At 40.3% G+C, this 16,328-nt stretch overlaps 1 protein-coding gene across 6 annotated transcripts in view; it reads left to right on the top strand.

Annotated features, from left to right (window-relative positions):
- crema (cAMP responsive element modulator a) overlaps nt 1–15,438 on the top strand; it is a 36,244-nt gene extending 20,806 nt beyond the window's left edge. For 3 of the 6 annotated variants that reach the window (XM_072669375.1, XM_072669372.1, XM_072669373.1), the window contains 2 exons: nt 9,525–9,681; nt 11,160–15,438. In XM_072669375.1, the coding sequence (XP_072525476.1) occupies nt 9,525–9,681; nt 11,160–11,304 (302 nt within the window). In that variant the 3' untranslated portion in view covers nt 11,305–15,438. Of the gene's footprint in view, nt 1–5,107; nt 5,322–6,003; nt 6,086–9,524; nt 9,682–11,159 lie in introns of those variants that run through there. The other 3 variants (XM_072669377.1, XM_072669378.1, XM_072669376.1) reach the window with 3 other exon arrangements.
- Nucleotides 15,439–16,328: the final 890 nt, after the last annotated feature.

Here is a 16,328-nt window from a genome sequence, read left to right as displayed (position 1 = left end):
TCCAGGTGGGTAAGGGAGAGATGAAGGGTGGTGGTGATGGCATCGTCCGTGGAGCGGTTGGGACGATATGCAAATTGCAGGGGGTCCAATGAAGAGGGCAGTTATGCCCAATATCATATATTTTACTCAATTTTGAATAGACTAGGAATTTGAATAGGAATTATTAATATCATGGCATGTTGGATCAGTGGTTTCAAGTGAAAACTGGTAAAAATATCGGTATTTTTATATCTTAATGTCCATTTTTTCCAGTATCATGGAATATCTAGTAGGCACCCATACAGGTGTGTGTGGAGAGAGAGACATTTGAGAAAGTGTGCTATAGAACGGGTTTTGGAGACAGCTCTGTTAGTGTACTGCGTGGTCTCTGCTGGTTGGCTGCCTCTTCCAAACAACTTTATGGAAGGTAAAGGTGCACGTATTTGTCACTGTACAGTGTACACTGTACAGCGAAATGTGTCCTCCGCATTTAACCCATCTGGTAGTGAACACACACTCACACACGCACAGAGCGGTGGGCAGCCAACTCCAGCGCCCGGGGAGCAGAGAGGGTAAAGGGCCCAACAGTGGCAGCTTGCCGAGCCCGGGAATCGAACCCACAACCCTGTTATCGATATCCCGGCGCTCTAACCGCTGAGCCACCACTGCCACTGCCACTGACCCAGAGGTCTTTGTGGAGCGTGTGTGTGCTAGCCAGCTAGCACCCCCTTATAGTGCTAAGTGTTTGTGCTGTTTGTGATGCGTCTGAATTACACAGCGCTACATTTTGTTCTACATGGCAATTTTTAAAATGGTATACTGAAAGAACCACCCTACCCCCAGCCCTAATTTACATACGTATCATCGTCTCAAAGATATTATCAAGATATTAGCCTGTAGCTAGCTCATAGGATCAAGGCACTATGGAACACAGTCTCCTCCAAAAGTATTGGAACAGCAAGGCCAGTGAAGACATTTGGGTTTTAGAACAAATATTAAAAATTAGACTATGGATCAAGATTTCCTGAGACAGCCCGATTTTAAGTAAGCTGAAGTATGGGAACAGAGCTGAAAGTAGACTACACCTGCATTACCAGTGGCATTCATTGGGGGTTCAAGCACTGTGCACCATTACGGAGGCTGTAGATGTGATGAGGCAAACGTGTTGCCCAACACCAGAAGACTACGTATATATGTGTGTGTGGGGGTGTAATACATACCTGAACACCTACCTGTAATGCTCACTTGTTCTCTGACTCAGCAAAAGGGAGGCAGAGCAGTCGTAGCTCACTCATGAGCTCCAGAGAGGGGTGATGTCTCTAACCTAGGTCACAGAAAACAGAGCGAGACAGGCTAGGAAATGTGCACTGTATAACTGTATAAAACAACTTACTGGTAATATTACACATTAAGGCCTTCTGATCATGATTTTATTTTATAATCCACTCTTATAGGACAGCAACACCCCTGCAGAGTGGAATGGCTCAGCTCAGGTGATGCAGGGGTAGGGCTTACCCTACAAGAGGTAAGGGGAAAGGTCTAGTAGGGGCGAGCTTGAGACTGAGGAGAAGGGAGAAGAGCTAAAGCTAAGACTGCTTAAACCTACCTGTACCGCCACTGAGTCTTACCACTTACCACTTACCAGTTCAGTCGCAACCTACCTGGTAACTTTGTGTCCTCACGGGGGTGTTTTAAGACTGGCCTTTTTTTATAATGGAGTTTGGGTCTCAGGAGGAGGCTTTTGGACGTGACTTGAATTTGCATAGCTCAAACTCAGCAAACTAAAACTGTGCACATATTCTCATGGGAAACCTCCAGGGGTTTAGCTTTTGAACTTAACTTAGCACCTTTGTCTCTGCTTATGGATTTAGATGAATTATATTATGCAGTAGGTGACCATACAAGACAGCAGCATGTCATCAGACCTGCTTAATGGCTGAAGAGCTTAGATTGCTACTGTGCTTCAGGCTAACTTTGGTTAAAATGACAAAGGCAAAAGCAGGGACAACAGGTAACCATTGGTAACTGCCATCAGTGTTTAGTTTAGGTTTTTTGTTTTATAATAGTTAATCTGTTTATTGATCTACAGGGTTTTCTATGGTGAAAGGCAGTTTGGTGAGAGCCTTTCTGCTCTAGACATTCCCATAAACATCTGTAATCTGTGTAATCTTTAAACCATAGCTGAATAGCTCAGAATAGTGTTTTTTGGCACACAACCATTTCAGCAAATGGGTTGGAATAGTCTAATTGAACACTTTAGCATTCCTGCTTTTAATATTAGTCCGTGCAGTGTGTCGGTAGGTGGACAGTGTGTGTGTCTGGTTTATCTGTGCTGGAATGTGGGACTTGGAGCACTAGAGTCAGGAATAAACAACCCACAAGCTGCCTTTGATACAATAAACATAAAAATTATAAAGGTCTTAGTTAATAAGAGGGTGTAGGTCTCTCTGTGTGTGTGTGTATGAGTGAGTGTGTGAGTGAACCCGGGAGGGAGGGATGAAAGGCAGAAGTGGGCTCTTGGACGGTTACTGCAGATGCGTATGCAGAGCTATATGGTGGAATGAGAACAATATCCTTTTGTTTGTCCTGAAACACCTTTTTGCGTCATCATCTAAAAATACATCAAACTCAGCCTCTCCCCCCCTTCCTTCCTCCTCCTCCTCCTCCTCTCTCTCCCCCATCCAACCCCCTCTTTCCTCTCCTCCTCCTTTCTCCCTCTCTTTCTTCTCCCCATTCACATAGTGAAGTGAAGAAGACACGTAAACCCGGCATCTGTTCTCTGAAGGACTGAATAAATGCAGTGAAATGAAGGGATTCAGTTCAGAGACTCAGAGATTCAGAGAATGAACACTGTCTCTGTTCACTTCGCTGACTGTTGTGATTCCATCATTTACAGATTAGAGACAGTCCTGGCATGCGCTTCCTTATTAACATCACATTTAAGCTGCTCTCTCTCTCTCTCACTCTCTCTTTTAACATCACTTTATTGCAACCAAATCATGAGAGAGCACAGAAAAGTCACTTCAGGCAATCTCCACCATCTTAATCAGCACATAACTTCAGAAAGCAATGGCATAAATAAATCATAAATAAATAAAATTAAATAAACTCTCTCTCCTTCTTTCTCCTCTATTTTCTTCTCTCGCTCTTTCTCTCTTGCTCACTCTCTCTCAATCTTTCTGTTTTCTATCATTCCTTTCTACTGTCTGTATTTCTCCTCCTTTTCTTCTGTTGCTTTAGTCTTCCCCCCTCTCTCTCTTCCTCATTCCCCCTCTTTCTGTCTTTCTCACTTACCCCTTCTCTGTCTCTCATTTTCTTTCTCTCCTGTCTCTCCTGTTTCTCTCTTATTCCTTCCATGTATCTCTCTCACCTTCTCTCCTGTCTCTGTTTCTCTTACTTCTCTCTTTCTCTCTCACTCTCACTATGTCTCTCTCTCTTCCTCATTTTCTCTTTCTCCCTACCTTTCTCTCCTGTTTCTTTTTGTCTCTCTGGCTCATTATCTCTTTCTCCCTCTGTCTCTCCTTTTCTTTCTGTCCTGTCTCTGTCTCTCTCACTCATTCTTTCTCTCCTCTCTCCTTTTCTTTTTCTCCCATCATTCTCTCTGTCCTTTCCTTCTTTCATATCTCTCTCTCTCTCTCTCTCTCTCTCTCTCTCTCTCTCTCTCTCTCTCTCTCTCTTTTTTTCTCTCTTTTTATCTTTCTCTCCTTTCTCATTCTGTCTTTCTTTTTCCCATTGTGCTTCTGTTTCTTTTCCTCTTTCTTTGTCTCTGTCGCTTCTTTTCTCTTTTTCTCTATTCTCTCTCTCTCTCTCTCTCTCTCTCTCTCTCTCTCTCTCTCTCACTCTGTCTCACTCATTCTTTCTTTTTCTCTCTCTCTCTCTGTCTCACTGATTCTTTCATTCTGCTTCTCTGTCTCTCTCTGTCTCACTCATGTTTTCTTTCTGCTCCTCTCTCTCTCTCTGTCTCACTGATTCTTTCATTCTGCTTCTCTGTCTCTCTCTGTCTCACTCATGTTTTCTTTCTGCTCCTCTCTCTCTCTGTCTCACTCATTCTTTCATTCTGCTTCTCTCTGTCTGTCACTCTGTCTCACTCATTCTTTCTTTTTCTCTCTCTCTCTCTGTCTCACTGATTCTTTCTTTCTGCTTCTCTGTCTCTCTCTCTCTTTCTCTCTCTCTGTCTCACTCATTCTTTCTTTTTCTCTCTCTCTCTCTGTCTCACTCATTCTTTCTTTCTGCTTCTCTCTGTCTCTCTCTCTCTTTCTCTCTCTCTGTCTCACTCATTCTTTCTTTCTGCTTCTCTCTGTCTCTCTCTCTCTTTCTCTCTCTCTGTTTCACTCATTCTTTCTTTCTGCTTCTCTCTGTCTCTCTCTCTCTGTCTCACTCATACTTTCTTTCTGCTTCTCTGTCTCTCTCTTTCTCTCTCTCTGTCTCACTCATACTTTCTTTCTGCTTCTCTGTCTCTCTCTTTCTCTCTCTCTGTTTCACTCATTCTTTCAATCACTTTCTATCTTTCTCTCCTTTCTCATTCTGTCTTTCTTTTTCCCATTGTGCTTCTGTTTCTCTGTCTTTTCCTCTTTCTTTGTCTCTGTCGCTTCTTTTCTCTTTTTCTCTATTCTCTCTCTTTCTCTCTCTCTCTCTGTCTCACTCATTCTTTCTTTCTGCTTCTCTCTGTCTCTCTCTCTCTGTCTCTCTCTGTCTCACTCATTCTTTCTTTCTGCTTCTCTGTCTCTCTCTCTCTTTCTCTCTCTCTCTCTGTCTCACTCATTCTTTCTTTCTGCTTCTCTCTCTCTCTCTGTCTAACTCTTTCTATCTGCTTCTCTCTGTGTCTCTCTCTGTCTCACTCATTCTTTCTTTCTGCATCTCTCTGTCTCTCTTTTTCTCTCCCACTTTTTCTTTCAATCCCACTATTTCTTACTCTGTACATTTTACTCTTTCTATCTGTCTCTACCTATCTGTCTATCTCTTCCTCTCAGTTCTTTCTCTCAGTGACACACACACACACACACATGCACACACACACAGAGACTGGGGGAGGGAGTTCTTTAGAGGCAGTGTCTTATGCCCTGTGAGAGTGCAGTGATGTCATAGTGATGTCAATGCCCTTAATTGTAATCTGGTAGAGTGAGGGAGAGAGAGGGAAAGAGAAGAGAGTTAAACAGTGAGTCACAAGTCAAACTAAGAGACAGACTGAGAGAGTGGCCCTCCACACACACTGCAGCTGACTGAGAGAGGGAGAGGGACCTCCAGGTACAAAAAAGAGAGGGAGAGAGAGGACATAAACACGGAAGCACAACTGGATTATTACACCATAGAGATGGCAGTGACTGGGGATGAAACAGAATCAGGTATGTGTGTGTGTGTGTGTGTGTGTGTGTGTTGGACTGTACTGTAACAGGTTGTTTGTGTTAAAGGGTTGTTAGTGGTGTTGATGCCATTAGTGCTGCTTCAGTATGTAAAAGTGTTGACAGTCAGTTATTTAGTAGGACATGAGGCTACTGTCTCCATCTGTCTTTACTAGTTAACCTTTAACACAGATCTGTAAAGTATACCCGAGCAGGTTGTGGTCTAAATGTTTTAAGACGAAGTAACGAAGCAGATGCCCGTAAAATAACCACAAGCTCCTGTTATTGTACTGTGGGTGTGTGTTACTGAGGACGATGCTCACAAAAGTTACTGCTTGATTCACTGCCAGAAATGAATGAGACAGGACAGAACTTTCCTCACACACACACACACACACACACACACACACACACACATACACACACACATACACACATGCACGCACGCACACAGTCATTCAAACTCTTGAAGACTCCACTGTTTACCAAATCGGGGAGTAAGAGCGGTGTTGTGTGTCTATTGAAACCCATGACCGAGAGAGACAGGTTGGGGGGGGTTGTAGAGAGAGAGAGAAAGAGAGAGAGAGAGAGAGAGAGAGAGAGAGGGGAGGGGAGGGATGGCTTTTCTGTTGACGTCAGTGAATTTCCTGGAAACCAGTGGAAGCAGAGAGAGCAAGTGAGAATGTAAGAGCAGGAGAGAGAGAGAGCACGAGAGGAGGGGGAGGGAGAGGGAGTGAGTGCGCAAGAGGAACGACGCACACAGTGACGTAAGTGTGCTGTCACACTGATAATACACACGCACACACACAAACACACACAAGCTGTAAAGCAAGGCACTGACAGTCTGTTCAGTGAAGCACCTCCACAGAAGTGTTGCTGCCTTGTCTAACTCAGAGTAATGCCACTGGCGCTCTTTGAGTTAGTGGATGTAGATAGCATGTTCAAAAATAAACAAACAACAACAAAAAACTGTTTTGTTTATCAGATTGTTTGTTTGTTTATTTGTGGCTGTGGGGATCTGTAGATCTGTTTTCATGTATTGCTGGAAGATTTATTTGCATTTAGAAAACACTGGCATTTTTATACCCCTTAATTAAATTCTGTATTTATTTATTTATTTTGCTTTATTTGTTTTATCATTTTAAAAACTTTTGTATATTATTATTTTTTGTTTACCTTAGTATTATAATATCATTAAATACCATTTTATTAAATAAGTATTTTATACATTAAATATCTTATAGACTTTATTTGCTTATTTTATTTAGGATACCATAGATCTGTATATGGTATTATTATTATTATATTACTAATAAAACATTTATTAGTAATATAATAATATTTACATTTTATTCATCTATTAGTTCATTCATTTTACTTTTATTTGTTGTTGGAAGATTTTGTAGACCTTTTATGATAATATATACATAAAATGTCAGTGTTTTGTAAATCAAGTTATTTGCTTGTTTGTTTGTTTATTTATTTGTTGTAGGAAGTATTTAACTAACATTTAGGGAAAAAACATTTATTTATTTGTTATTTATTGATTTATTTTTATTTGTTGCTAGAAGGTTTTAGCAAACCTAAGTATTCTATTACCGCATAGAAAAAATGACATTTATTTACTTTATTAATTAACTCATTATTTTTTATTAATGAATTCATTTAATTGTATTCTTTGTATTCTGCAGGACGATTTTGTAGACCTTGAGTATTTGATTACTTTTATTATTATTTAGGATTTTATTTTATTTTATTTATTTGTGACAGGAAGGTCTTGTGGACCATATTTTGTTATCATTTAGAAAGCACTAAATGTATTTATTTATTTACTTACTTGCTTACTTACTTATTTATTTATTAGCTGCAAGATCTAGTGCATTGGTCCCCAAACCCGGCCCTATTGTGTTTTCCCCTGCTTTGACACACCCACTGAAACTCAGTAAGCGCTCGGTAATGAGATGATTAGTCGGGTCAGGTGTGCTGGGAGCTATACACTATCATGTGCATGACCGTGGGCCTCCAGGACCTGGATTGGTCATTCCACACTAACGGGGTGTTCCTTATCGAATTCTGTTGCAAGCATGGCACCATGGTACCAGCCAATCATTTCGTGTAATGTATCTAATCGATATTGCGGTGTTTTCTATTTCTGTCCGGAAGAACACATCACTGACAGACTGCTAATGCGTCACAGCTAAAGCAATAGGTCTTAATGCTAATGCTAATAAGGATTGAGCAGATATTGACATCATGCTATTTATGTATTGTGGTAGTATGCAGCATCTGCTATACACCTCAGACACCTCCAGTATTTCTGAATATGAATTAATTTAATACACCGATCAGCCAAAACATTGAGTAGGTCCCCCTTGTGCCGCCACAGCAGATCTGAAAATTTGAAGCATGGACTTCACAAGACCTCTGCAGATCTAAAGACCTCTGTTTCTTTGTCGTCAGGACGTTAGCAGCAGATCCTTGAAGTCCTGTAAGTTGTGAGGTGAGCCTCCATCCTCATCAGAGAGCCTTAGGTGCCCATGACTCTTTTGCCGGCTTATCGGTTGTCCCTCCTTGGGCCACTTTTGGTAGAAACTGACCCCTGCATAACAGGAACACCCCACAAGACCTGCCTGATGGTTTGGAGATGTGGCCCTTGTGTCCCTTGTGTGTTTGTCCAGCTTTCAACACAACAACTTCAAGAACGACTGTTCTCTTACGGCCTAATATGTCCACCCCTTGATAATGTCCACACCCTTGAAGATAATCCATGTGTTGTTGTTTTTCTTTTAATATTTCACCTTTCAGTGGTGCTAGTCTAATGTCGGATCAGTGTAAACTCAGCGATTGTTCACTTAAAGTTTAGAGTTTCTGGATTCTGAAGTGGACATGATCACAGGGTTTATTTGCACTGACAGGGATTTTGGGCCCCATGAAAAGATATATACGGAGCCCCACAATGCTTAAAAATTCTGCCAAAATGGTCAATTAATACATTTTAGGGCCCCTGTCAGTCACAGGCCCTACCCTAGGAATTGCCCCCCCCCCCACACACAATGCCCCTGAACACAGCGTCCTGTTTATAGCTACCTACAATGCTAATCTGCTTCTGCTTATCAGAAATATGTTTCCTACTACAAATATATTAATAGTATTTTCCATGCAGCTGTAAATGGAAGAGGACATCACTGACAGCTACACTATATGCCCAAATGTTTGTGGACACCCCTTCTAACGAACGCATTCAGCTACTTGAAGTTGCACCCATTGCTGACACAGATATGCAAATGCTCAAACACACACACAGCTTGTCTAGTTCCTGTAAAGAAGCACTGCCAATAGAATAGGACTCCCTGGAGCCTATTGGCACCATGCCCAATGCCAGGCCTGGGCTAGAGGGGTATCAAGCCTTCTTAGCATTGAGCTGTGGAGCAGTGGAGCTGTGTTTTTTGGAATGAGGGTGCACCATCCAATACTTTTGAGAGAAGTTGGGGATGAAGTGGGTGATGATCATCCATCACCTACATCCTGACCTCACAATCGATCTTGTTACTGAATGTAATCAAATCCTCACAGCAATGCTCCAGATTTTAGTAGAAAGCCTTCTTCTCTGGCTAGTAGAGACAGTTACTCCAACAAAAGCGGGATCTTTTTTTTTAATACCCTTGATTTCAGAAGAAACAATGAATGAGCATGTGTCCCAATACTTTTGTCCATGTGGTGTAGCTCCATGCAAGGACGTAAGACCAGTGTGTCAGAGTTAAAGGGACAGGTCTTAACTAGGTTCACATTAATAATGAAATGAACAATGAATAATGAAAGCAAACATTGTTTGTGTGTGTGTGTGTGTGTGTGTGTGTGTGAATATGCGGTCCTGGTCTTTTACGTAACCTCGCTAACTGTTGTGAGTGTTTTGGACTGATTGCATAAACTAATTAGACCAATTAGAGCTGCACTCTGAATGCTGGCCTCAAGGGCAAACACGACAGTGCTGATTGGCTCACTTCTGCATTCCAATCTTTATTATTGGATAACATGGTGGTTCTGTGAATGCTGATTGGCTACCACCAGATCTCAAGCTAACAAGTCACACAGCATGGGTCACTTGCTGAAGTTTGTTTCAGGTTATGGATTTTGCTGAAGTTTTGCTGATGTGTCTTCAAACGTTGTTGTATGTTTGTGTTTGTGTGTGTGTGTGTTTGAACGTAGCTGCCACAGGAGACATGCCTACGTATCAGATCCGCTCCCCATCGTCAGGGTTACCGCAGGGTGTTGTCATGGCAGCATCGCCGGGGGCGATCCACAGTCCACAGCAACAAGCAGAGGAGGCTACACGCAAAAGAGAGGTTCGCCTGATGAAGAACCGGTATGATACACACCTTGCCTGTATATGTGTGTGTGTGTGTGTTTGTTGTATTTATATATATTTTTTTCGTGTCAAAAAGTACTTATTTTAAAACAAAAACCGGAAATAAACAGGGCCAAAATACAATGTAGGACCCACAAAATGCTCCTGAACTCATGTCTCTGAACTCCATCTATCCAATACTCTGCAAAACTGATTATCTGGGCAATAATGTGTTCTTGCTTCTAAGCTAGTTTGAAGAACACAGGTTTGGTGTCCCCCCTGAGTGTCCCCAAACATTGCTTACATTTGTTTGGGTTCTGATGTACAAAATTCATACCTGCTTTAACGTAATTAAGTACTGTTACCAGGTACCGGATACTGAATAAAAGTGCAGTAATTCTGCAGTCTTTGTGGTAAATCGTGCAGATTGTCAGTGTAATAGAAGTACACTATATATGACGCTCTTTGTAAAGGCTCAGTCTGAGTTTATCACAATAACACTAAAATATCCTTGTGTTATTGTCCACTAAAATAACTACAGGTCTTACTCGGCTTCATTCAGGAAAGGTTTAGAAATGGTTACAAAAGTATCGACATACTTAAAATCACCACTTGTATTCATATTTCATCTCATTTAAGCATGTTTTATATATTTATTGTACTAATATTATTATTCTAACTATCAACTAAAATTAACCTAACTAAAACTATATATACGGTACCTACAAAATGTATTCACCCCCTTGGATGTTATCCCTTTTATTGCTTTTCTAAATGCAATCATAGTCAATATAAATTGGCTTTTTTGACCCAAATTTACTGGAAAAATTTTAACTGGAAATATATTTAAAGTGACTGACCTAATTCAGCAGGTCCAGGCAGGTTAGTAAAAATGGACATCACCTGAGTGCAGTGAATGTGAGTCTCTCAAGTGATTATAGTATAAAGACACCTGTCTAGAAGGTCCAGTCACTGATTAATCAGTATTCTTGGCTTCAAAGATACCAAGCAGGCAAACGAACACTCCACACAACAGTGGACAGTGAACAGTTCAGGTAAATCCATCATTAAGATATAACAGAAATCTGCCAAAGGTGTGAATCTGCCTAAAGCAAGACACATATGATTATATATATATATATATATATATATATATATATATATATATATATACAGTTTGTAAACAGCAGCCACCCTTGACATTGTGCGACACTTTCTTTTTTCTTGACAAACAGATGGTCTAGTTTGGGCACCCCTGATCTAATTATGTGTTATTGATTTTACATGTAAATAATTTCACTTCCTCTAGAGCAGAGTAGGCCACAGGGGCTGGAGTCCAAACCTGGCCATTAACAAATGAGTTAAATGAGTTTCTTGTAGAGGATTTGTTCACTTTTAGAAAATGAACAAAATGTATTATTTGAGTCCAAACCTTTGGATAAGACTATATATTTATGTATGTTTATGTTTTTTTCCCGCTTCCTGTTTTTCATCAGGGAGGCAGCGCGAGAGTGCCGCCGGAAGAAGAAGGAGTATGTGAAGTGTTTGGAGAATCGCGTCGCTGTGCTGGAAAACCAGAACAAAACTCTAATAGAGGAACTCAAAGCCCTCAAAGACATTTACTGCCACAAGCCTGAGTAACACACACACACATGCACACACTCACACACACACACACTCCTACTAATTTTACACAGATGCACATACCTACAAAAACATATACATATACAGATATGCTTAAAGACTGCTGCAGCACACACACACATACAACATCCTCGTGTGTGTGTGTGTGTGTGTGTGAGTGTGAGGTTTACAGACTCCCCAGGGTTGAAACTACCTATTTCTCCTTTTCTGGTTCTGAATCACCTCGATAGGTTTGATTTTTATTTTCTGTTATCCCCCCCCCCCCCCCACACACACACACACACACACTGCATTAAACATACACACACACACACACACACACACACAAGTACCTTGTACATATGAAATCAGCCCTGGAAGCCATCCCTTACCCCTTATTGTTCTAACAGCTACCTTATATCCAAAAGAAAAACAGACAAACACACACACACACATACATACATACACACACAAAGGCTATGCTGAATGGAATGCTACAGTGGATCTCATGCTCTCAGTTTGACATTCCTGTGTTCTCTGGGTGAATGTAGTGAACGGGGGAAATCTAATTCTGTTTGTTTGTTTTTCTTTTATAGTTGCAAAACGAATAGAAATGAATATGAATAAAAAAAACTTTTAAGTTAGAACCATTGCTTAGCATAAATGCACGCATGGCGGTTGGGGGGGTATGTGTGTATGTGCTGCTGTGCTGAATTCTATTTTAAATATTTGGCTGTTAGAAGCAGGTGTTCTAGCTTGTGTTATAGATTCTAAAGGTTTGCGCCGGTGGGCAGCAAGCTAACTGCTGAAACCGATGAAACCGATCAGCTCTACCGACCTGTGCGCTGTTCCATGCACTCGAACTGAATTAAATGAATGTTGATGTTCTGGAGAAGTGAGGAAGTGTCTGTTGTTAAAGAAATTTGATTCTTTTATTGTGTTTTTAAAAATTTCCTCTGTAGTAACTGATTACCAAGTTGCCAAATTGGACAGCATTACTGCTGTGCTGTGTACACGTGTGATTGGCTCTGTGTGTGTGTGTGTTTGCCGCCTTCTCTCACCTTCTTCATGTAGCTACTGTAGCATTGCTATAGACTTCTGAGGTCGTGTGTTATTCTGTACTGGGTGTCAGGCCAGGAAGAGTGGGTGGAAGCAGTTTTATTCTCTATGGAAAAAAAATGACTGAAAAATTACTGCTGTCACGCCCTGTTCAAAACCTGGATTCACAAAAATGTCTGAAGAAAGAAATTCTTCTTAGAAGAATTTGTACTTTTTTTTTTCTTTACCTTTTTCTTAAGAAAAAATCAAAGAACAATTTAAATGATATAAAAATGTTCACACATATTTTCTTAAATATAAATATTCCTAAATATTTTCTTAAATATAAATATTCTTAAATATTTTCTTAAATATAAATATTCCTAAATATTTTCTTAACTTTACATTATCCTCACTCTAGCCTTAGACAGTATGCGGTCAGAGGGTCAGCCTCTAGCAGTTTAAATGTGTACTAGAATTACTAGAATTAATGTCTAATTTAACAAGAATAAAAGTGGACAAAGTTCTTGAAGTACTGTTAGTTTCTATGTTAGGATAACAATTGCTTTCCAACTCGACGCCTCAGTTGTCATATTCTCTGGGGAGAGTTGTTTTCCTGTTTGCTGTTTCCTCCACCATCTCTTCTAGTACTTGTTTACTAATTTTTTTACAGCTTAAGTTTGAGTCAGTTTTTCCTTTATTTTGCACAAATTTAAGTGAATTCAGAATTTAAGAATTAGAACAAAAGCCTATGTTGCAAACGACCAACATAAGAAGACAACGAAGAGTGTCTTTAAAAAAATCCTAAGAAAATAATTAAGACTATTTGAGAATGTCTAGGGTTTTTATTGTTGTTTTTTTTCTTTTTGAGAATCACATTCAAGAACACTGGCCTTAATTGATCGATATCTTCCTAAGAATTTTCTTACATTTGTTCTTGAAAAAGTTCTAACAAAAATCCTTAAATCACAGAACTGTACTCAGCTGTGTTCCTATAATGATGGAAGAACGGTTGGCAAATAAGGCCCATTCTAATCAACGCCTTGGTTTTTATCTTTATCTTATTCTTTCTGAGGAAAGCTTTTGTGAATCCAGCCCCTGATACTCTTAATTTCAATGTTACCTGCACTCAAACCCTACAAAGCAATATACCTACCGCACTTGATAAAGCTTAGTGGCATAGTTTGTTTGGGGTTATTTTGTTGAGGTCGCCAGTCTCATGAAGTCAGTCCAGCTGGAATATTTTGACTCATTTGACCTCGTAATTCAGAGGATCCAGTGGAAAACCCCATTAGTTTCACCCATAGAGAAATCCAGCCTACAGCTTAGAGTTCCCGTCTGCAGAGTGAGATCATGACCTCAGAGGCCTACTGTGACATCATTATTATTGTTCTAGTCATTATGACATAAGCGTCAGCACCAGCCTATCATGTTCAGCCCCTGTTTGTGTTCTGTATAGATCTGCCTGATAATGATTGGTCCCCGCGGGCCTGTGCGCAGTTTGAATATTTAAATATTGCTTTGTGTTGTTTTGCTTTAAGTGGAAAAGTTAATGGGACAGAAACCAGCATCTCCCTGTATTAGTTTTTTTTTTGGAGTGGAGAAAAAAAGTTTATATTCCCTTCCTTGCTTTAAACACTGTTAAAAACAAAAAAAAGCTCCTATGTCTATTTTTAATAAAAAATATTTTTCTGAATGAACAGGCAGCTTGTCGCTGATTCTCTTGATTATGAGATTGTTAAGAAAAATTGCTAGTTAATGCTAATAGCATGCTAACACTGTGACATTACATGGAAAGAAATCTGTCATTAGACTTCCGCAACAACACCAGCTACGCAAACTGTACAAAGCAACTTGCTGTCTTATGATGTCAGTCTAACTGGAATACTTTGACTCATTCAGAGACCACCTATTTCAGTGGATCCAGAGACAATCAGAAGAATGTGTGTACGTCAAAATGCAACATTTCTGTTTACCCCAGAGTGCAGTGGTGGCCATTTCCAAAACCCCCATTCAGCTTTCAGACTACAGACTGAAGACATGACCTCAGAGGTCTATTGTGACATCATTATTATTGTTCTAGTCATTATGACATAAGCGTCCATAAGTGCACCAGCCAATCATGTTCAGCCCCTGTTTGTGTTCTGTATAGATCTGCCTGATGATGATTGGTCCCTGCGGGCCTGTGCGCAGTTTGAATATTTAAATATTGCTTTGTGTTGTTTTGCTTTAAGTGGAAAAGTTAATGGGACAGAAACCAGCATCTCCCTGTATTAGTTTTTGAGTGGAGCTCCTATGTCTATTTTTAAAAAAAAATATTTTTCTGAATGTACAGGCAGCTTGTTGCTGATTCTCTTGACTACAACATTGACGCTGGCCTACAAAGCCAAGAATGACCCAGCCCCTCTGTACCTGATATCAATGGTCAAAAGCTGATCAGTACCAAGAGCCCTTCAAGCTTCAAGTACGACTCAGCTTGACCTGCCATCCCTTAAGATCCACAGAAGACAAGTCTACAAACGCTGAGTGAAGACCCACCTCTTCCAAGAGTACATGGGCAAAGCGTAATGTAGTGTTGAGTACTGTGAGTACGCCACCAACTACTCAAGCTGTACAAAGCAACTTACCTACCACACTCGACAAAGCTTGCAGTGTTTTGGGGGTTATTTTGAGGATGAGGTCGCCAGTCTTATAATGTCAGTCCAACTGGGATACTTTGACTTGTTAGAAGACTTCATAACTCAGAGGATCCAGAGACAACCCGAAGAATGTGTGTACGGCAAAATGTTTCGGTTACCCTAGAGGGCAATAATGGCTATTTTCAAAGACCCTGTTAATTTTAGCCATAGAGAAATCCAGCCTACAGCCTTAGAGTTCCAGTCTGCAGAATGAGGACATGACCTCAGAGGCCTACTGTGACATCATTATTGTTCAAGTCATTATGACATAAGCGTCAGCACCAGCCTATCATGTTCAGCCCGTTTGTGTTCTGTATAGATCTGCCTGATGATGATTGGTCCCTGCGTTTGAATATTTCAATATTGCTTTGTGTTGTTTTGCTTTAAGTGGAAAAGTTAATGTAGCCCTTTTCTTGTTTATATATATATATATATAAATATTGTTTTATTTAAGTTTATATTCCCTTCCTTAATGCTATTATAAATGAATAAATTAATTTCTTAATAAAAAAGCTTCTATGTGTATTTTAAATATTTTTCTGAATGTGTGGACACCTTGTTTTGTGGCTGATAGCAGGCCTGCACACCACAGCCGCTGTGTGTAATTCTGTGTGTGTGTGTGTGTGTGTGTATGTGTGTTTGCATGTCAGAGAAAGAGAGAGGATGTTAGAGAAGTCTCCTAACCACAACACTTGCAAAATGAGTCATGCATTATGTGCATGCACTCTCATCCACACTTAAACTCACATACACACACCTGCGCATGTTCTCCCTTTTTTATTCATCTTTTCAGTACATTTTCATTTTCTGTATCTGACCACAAGTAACACACAGAGCAAATGTTTTATCTCCGACATCAGCCAAACACGACATTCAGTGGTTGATTCAGTAGTCTCTGACTAATATGAGGTGTATTTGGTGGGAGTGTGTGTGTGTGTGTGTGTGTGTGTGCACTTTGGCCAGTACCAACCTTGAAACTCTTGCTCGACTGTGTTCTCTTCTTTCCCCCTCCAAGGCCATTTCAGACAAGCCCTTCATAATAAGCGCCATTAAGACCCTCAGTGACAGTGTACACTAAGCCTGGGTGCAGATCTGTGAGTCACTGAAGTCATGTTTATTTCAGTGTTGTCTGAATCATGCCCACTTCAGTGACGACAAACTGCCATCGAACTGTCTGTTACTGCAGAAAAGTTATTTAGCTACGACACATTCATTATTAAGTTATTGAATGCCCTATGATTGCAAGTAAGTGTGTGTGTGTGTGTGTGTTGAGACATTGCAGTAAGTCATCAGAATGTGCTTGTTCAGTATGGCATCACCAGGCCT

Source organism: Salminus brasiliensis, chromosome 23 (genome assembly GCF_030463535.1).
Source record: "Salminus brasiliensis chromosome 23, fSalBra1.hap2, whole genome shotgun sequence".
Taxonomy (NCBI): Eukaryota; Metazoa; Chordata; class Actinopteri; order Characiformes; family Bryconidae; genus Salminus; species Salminus brasiliensis.
This window is presented reverse-complemented; position numbering and strand designations above follow the sequence as displayed.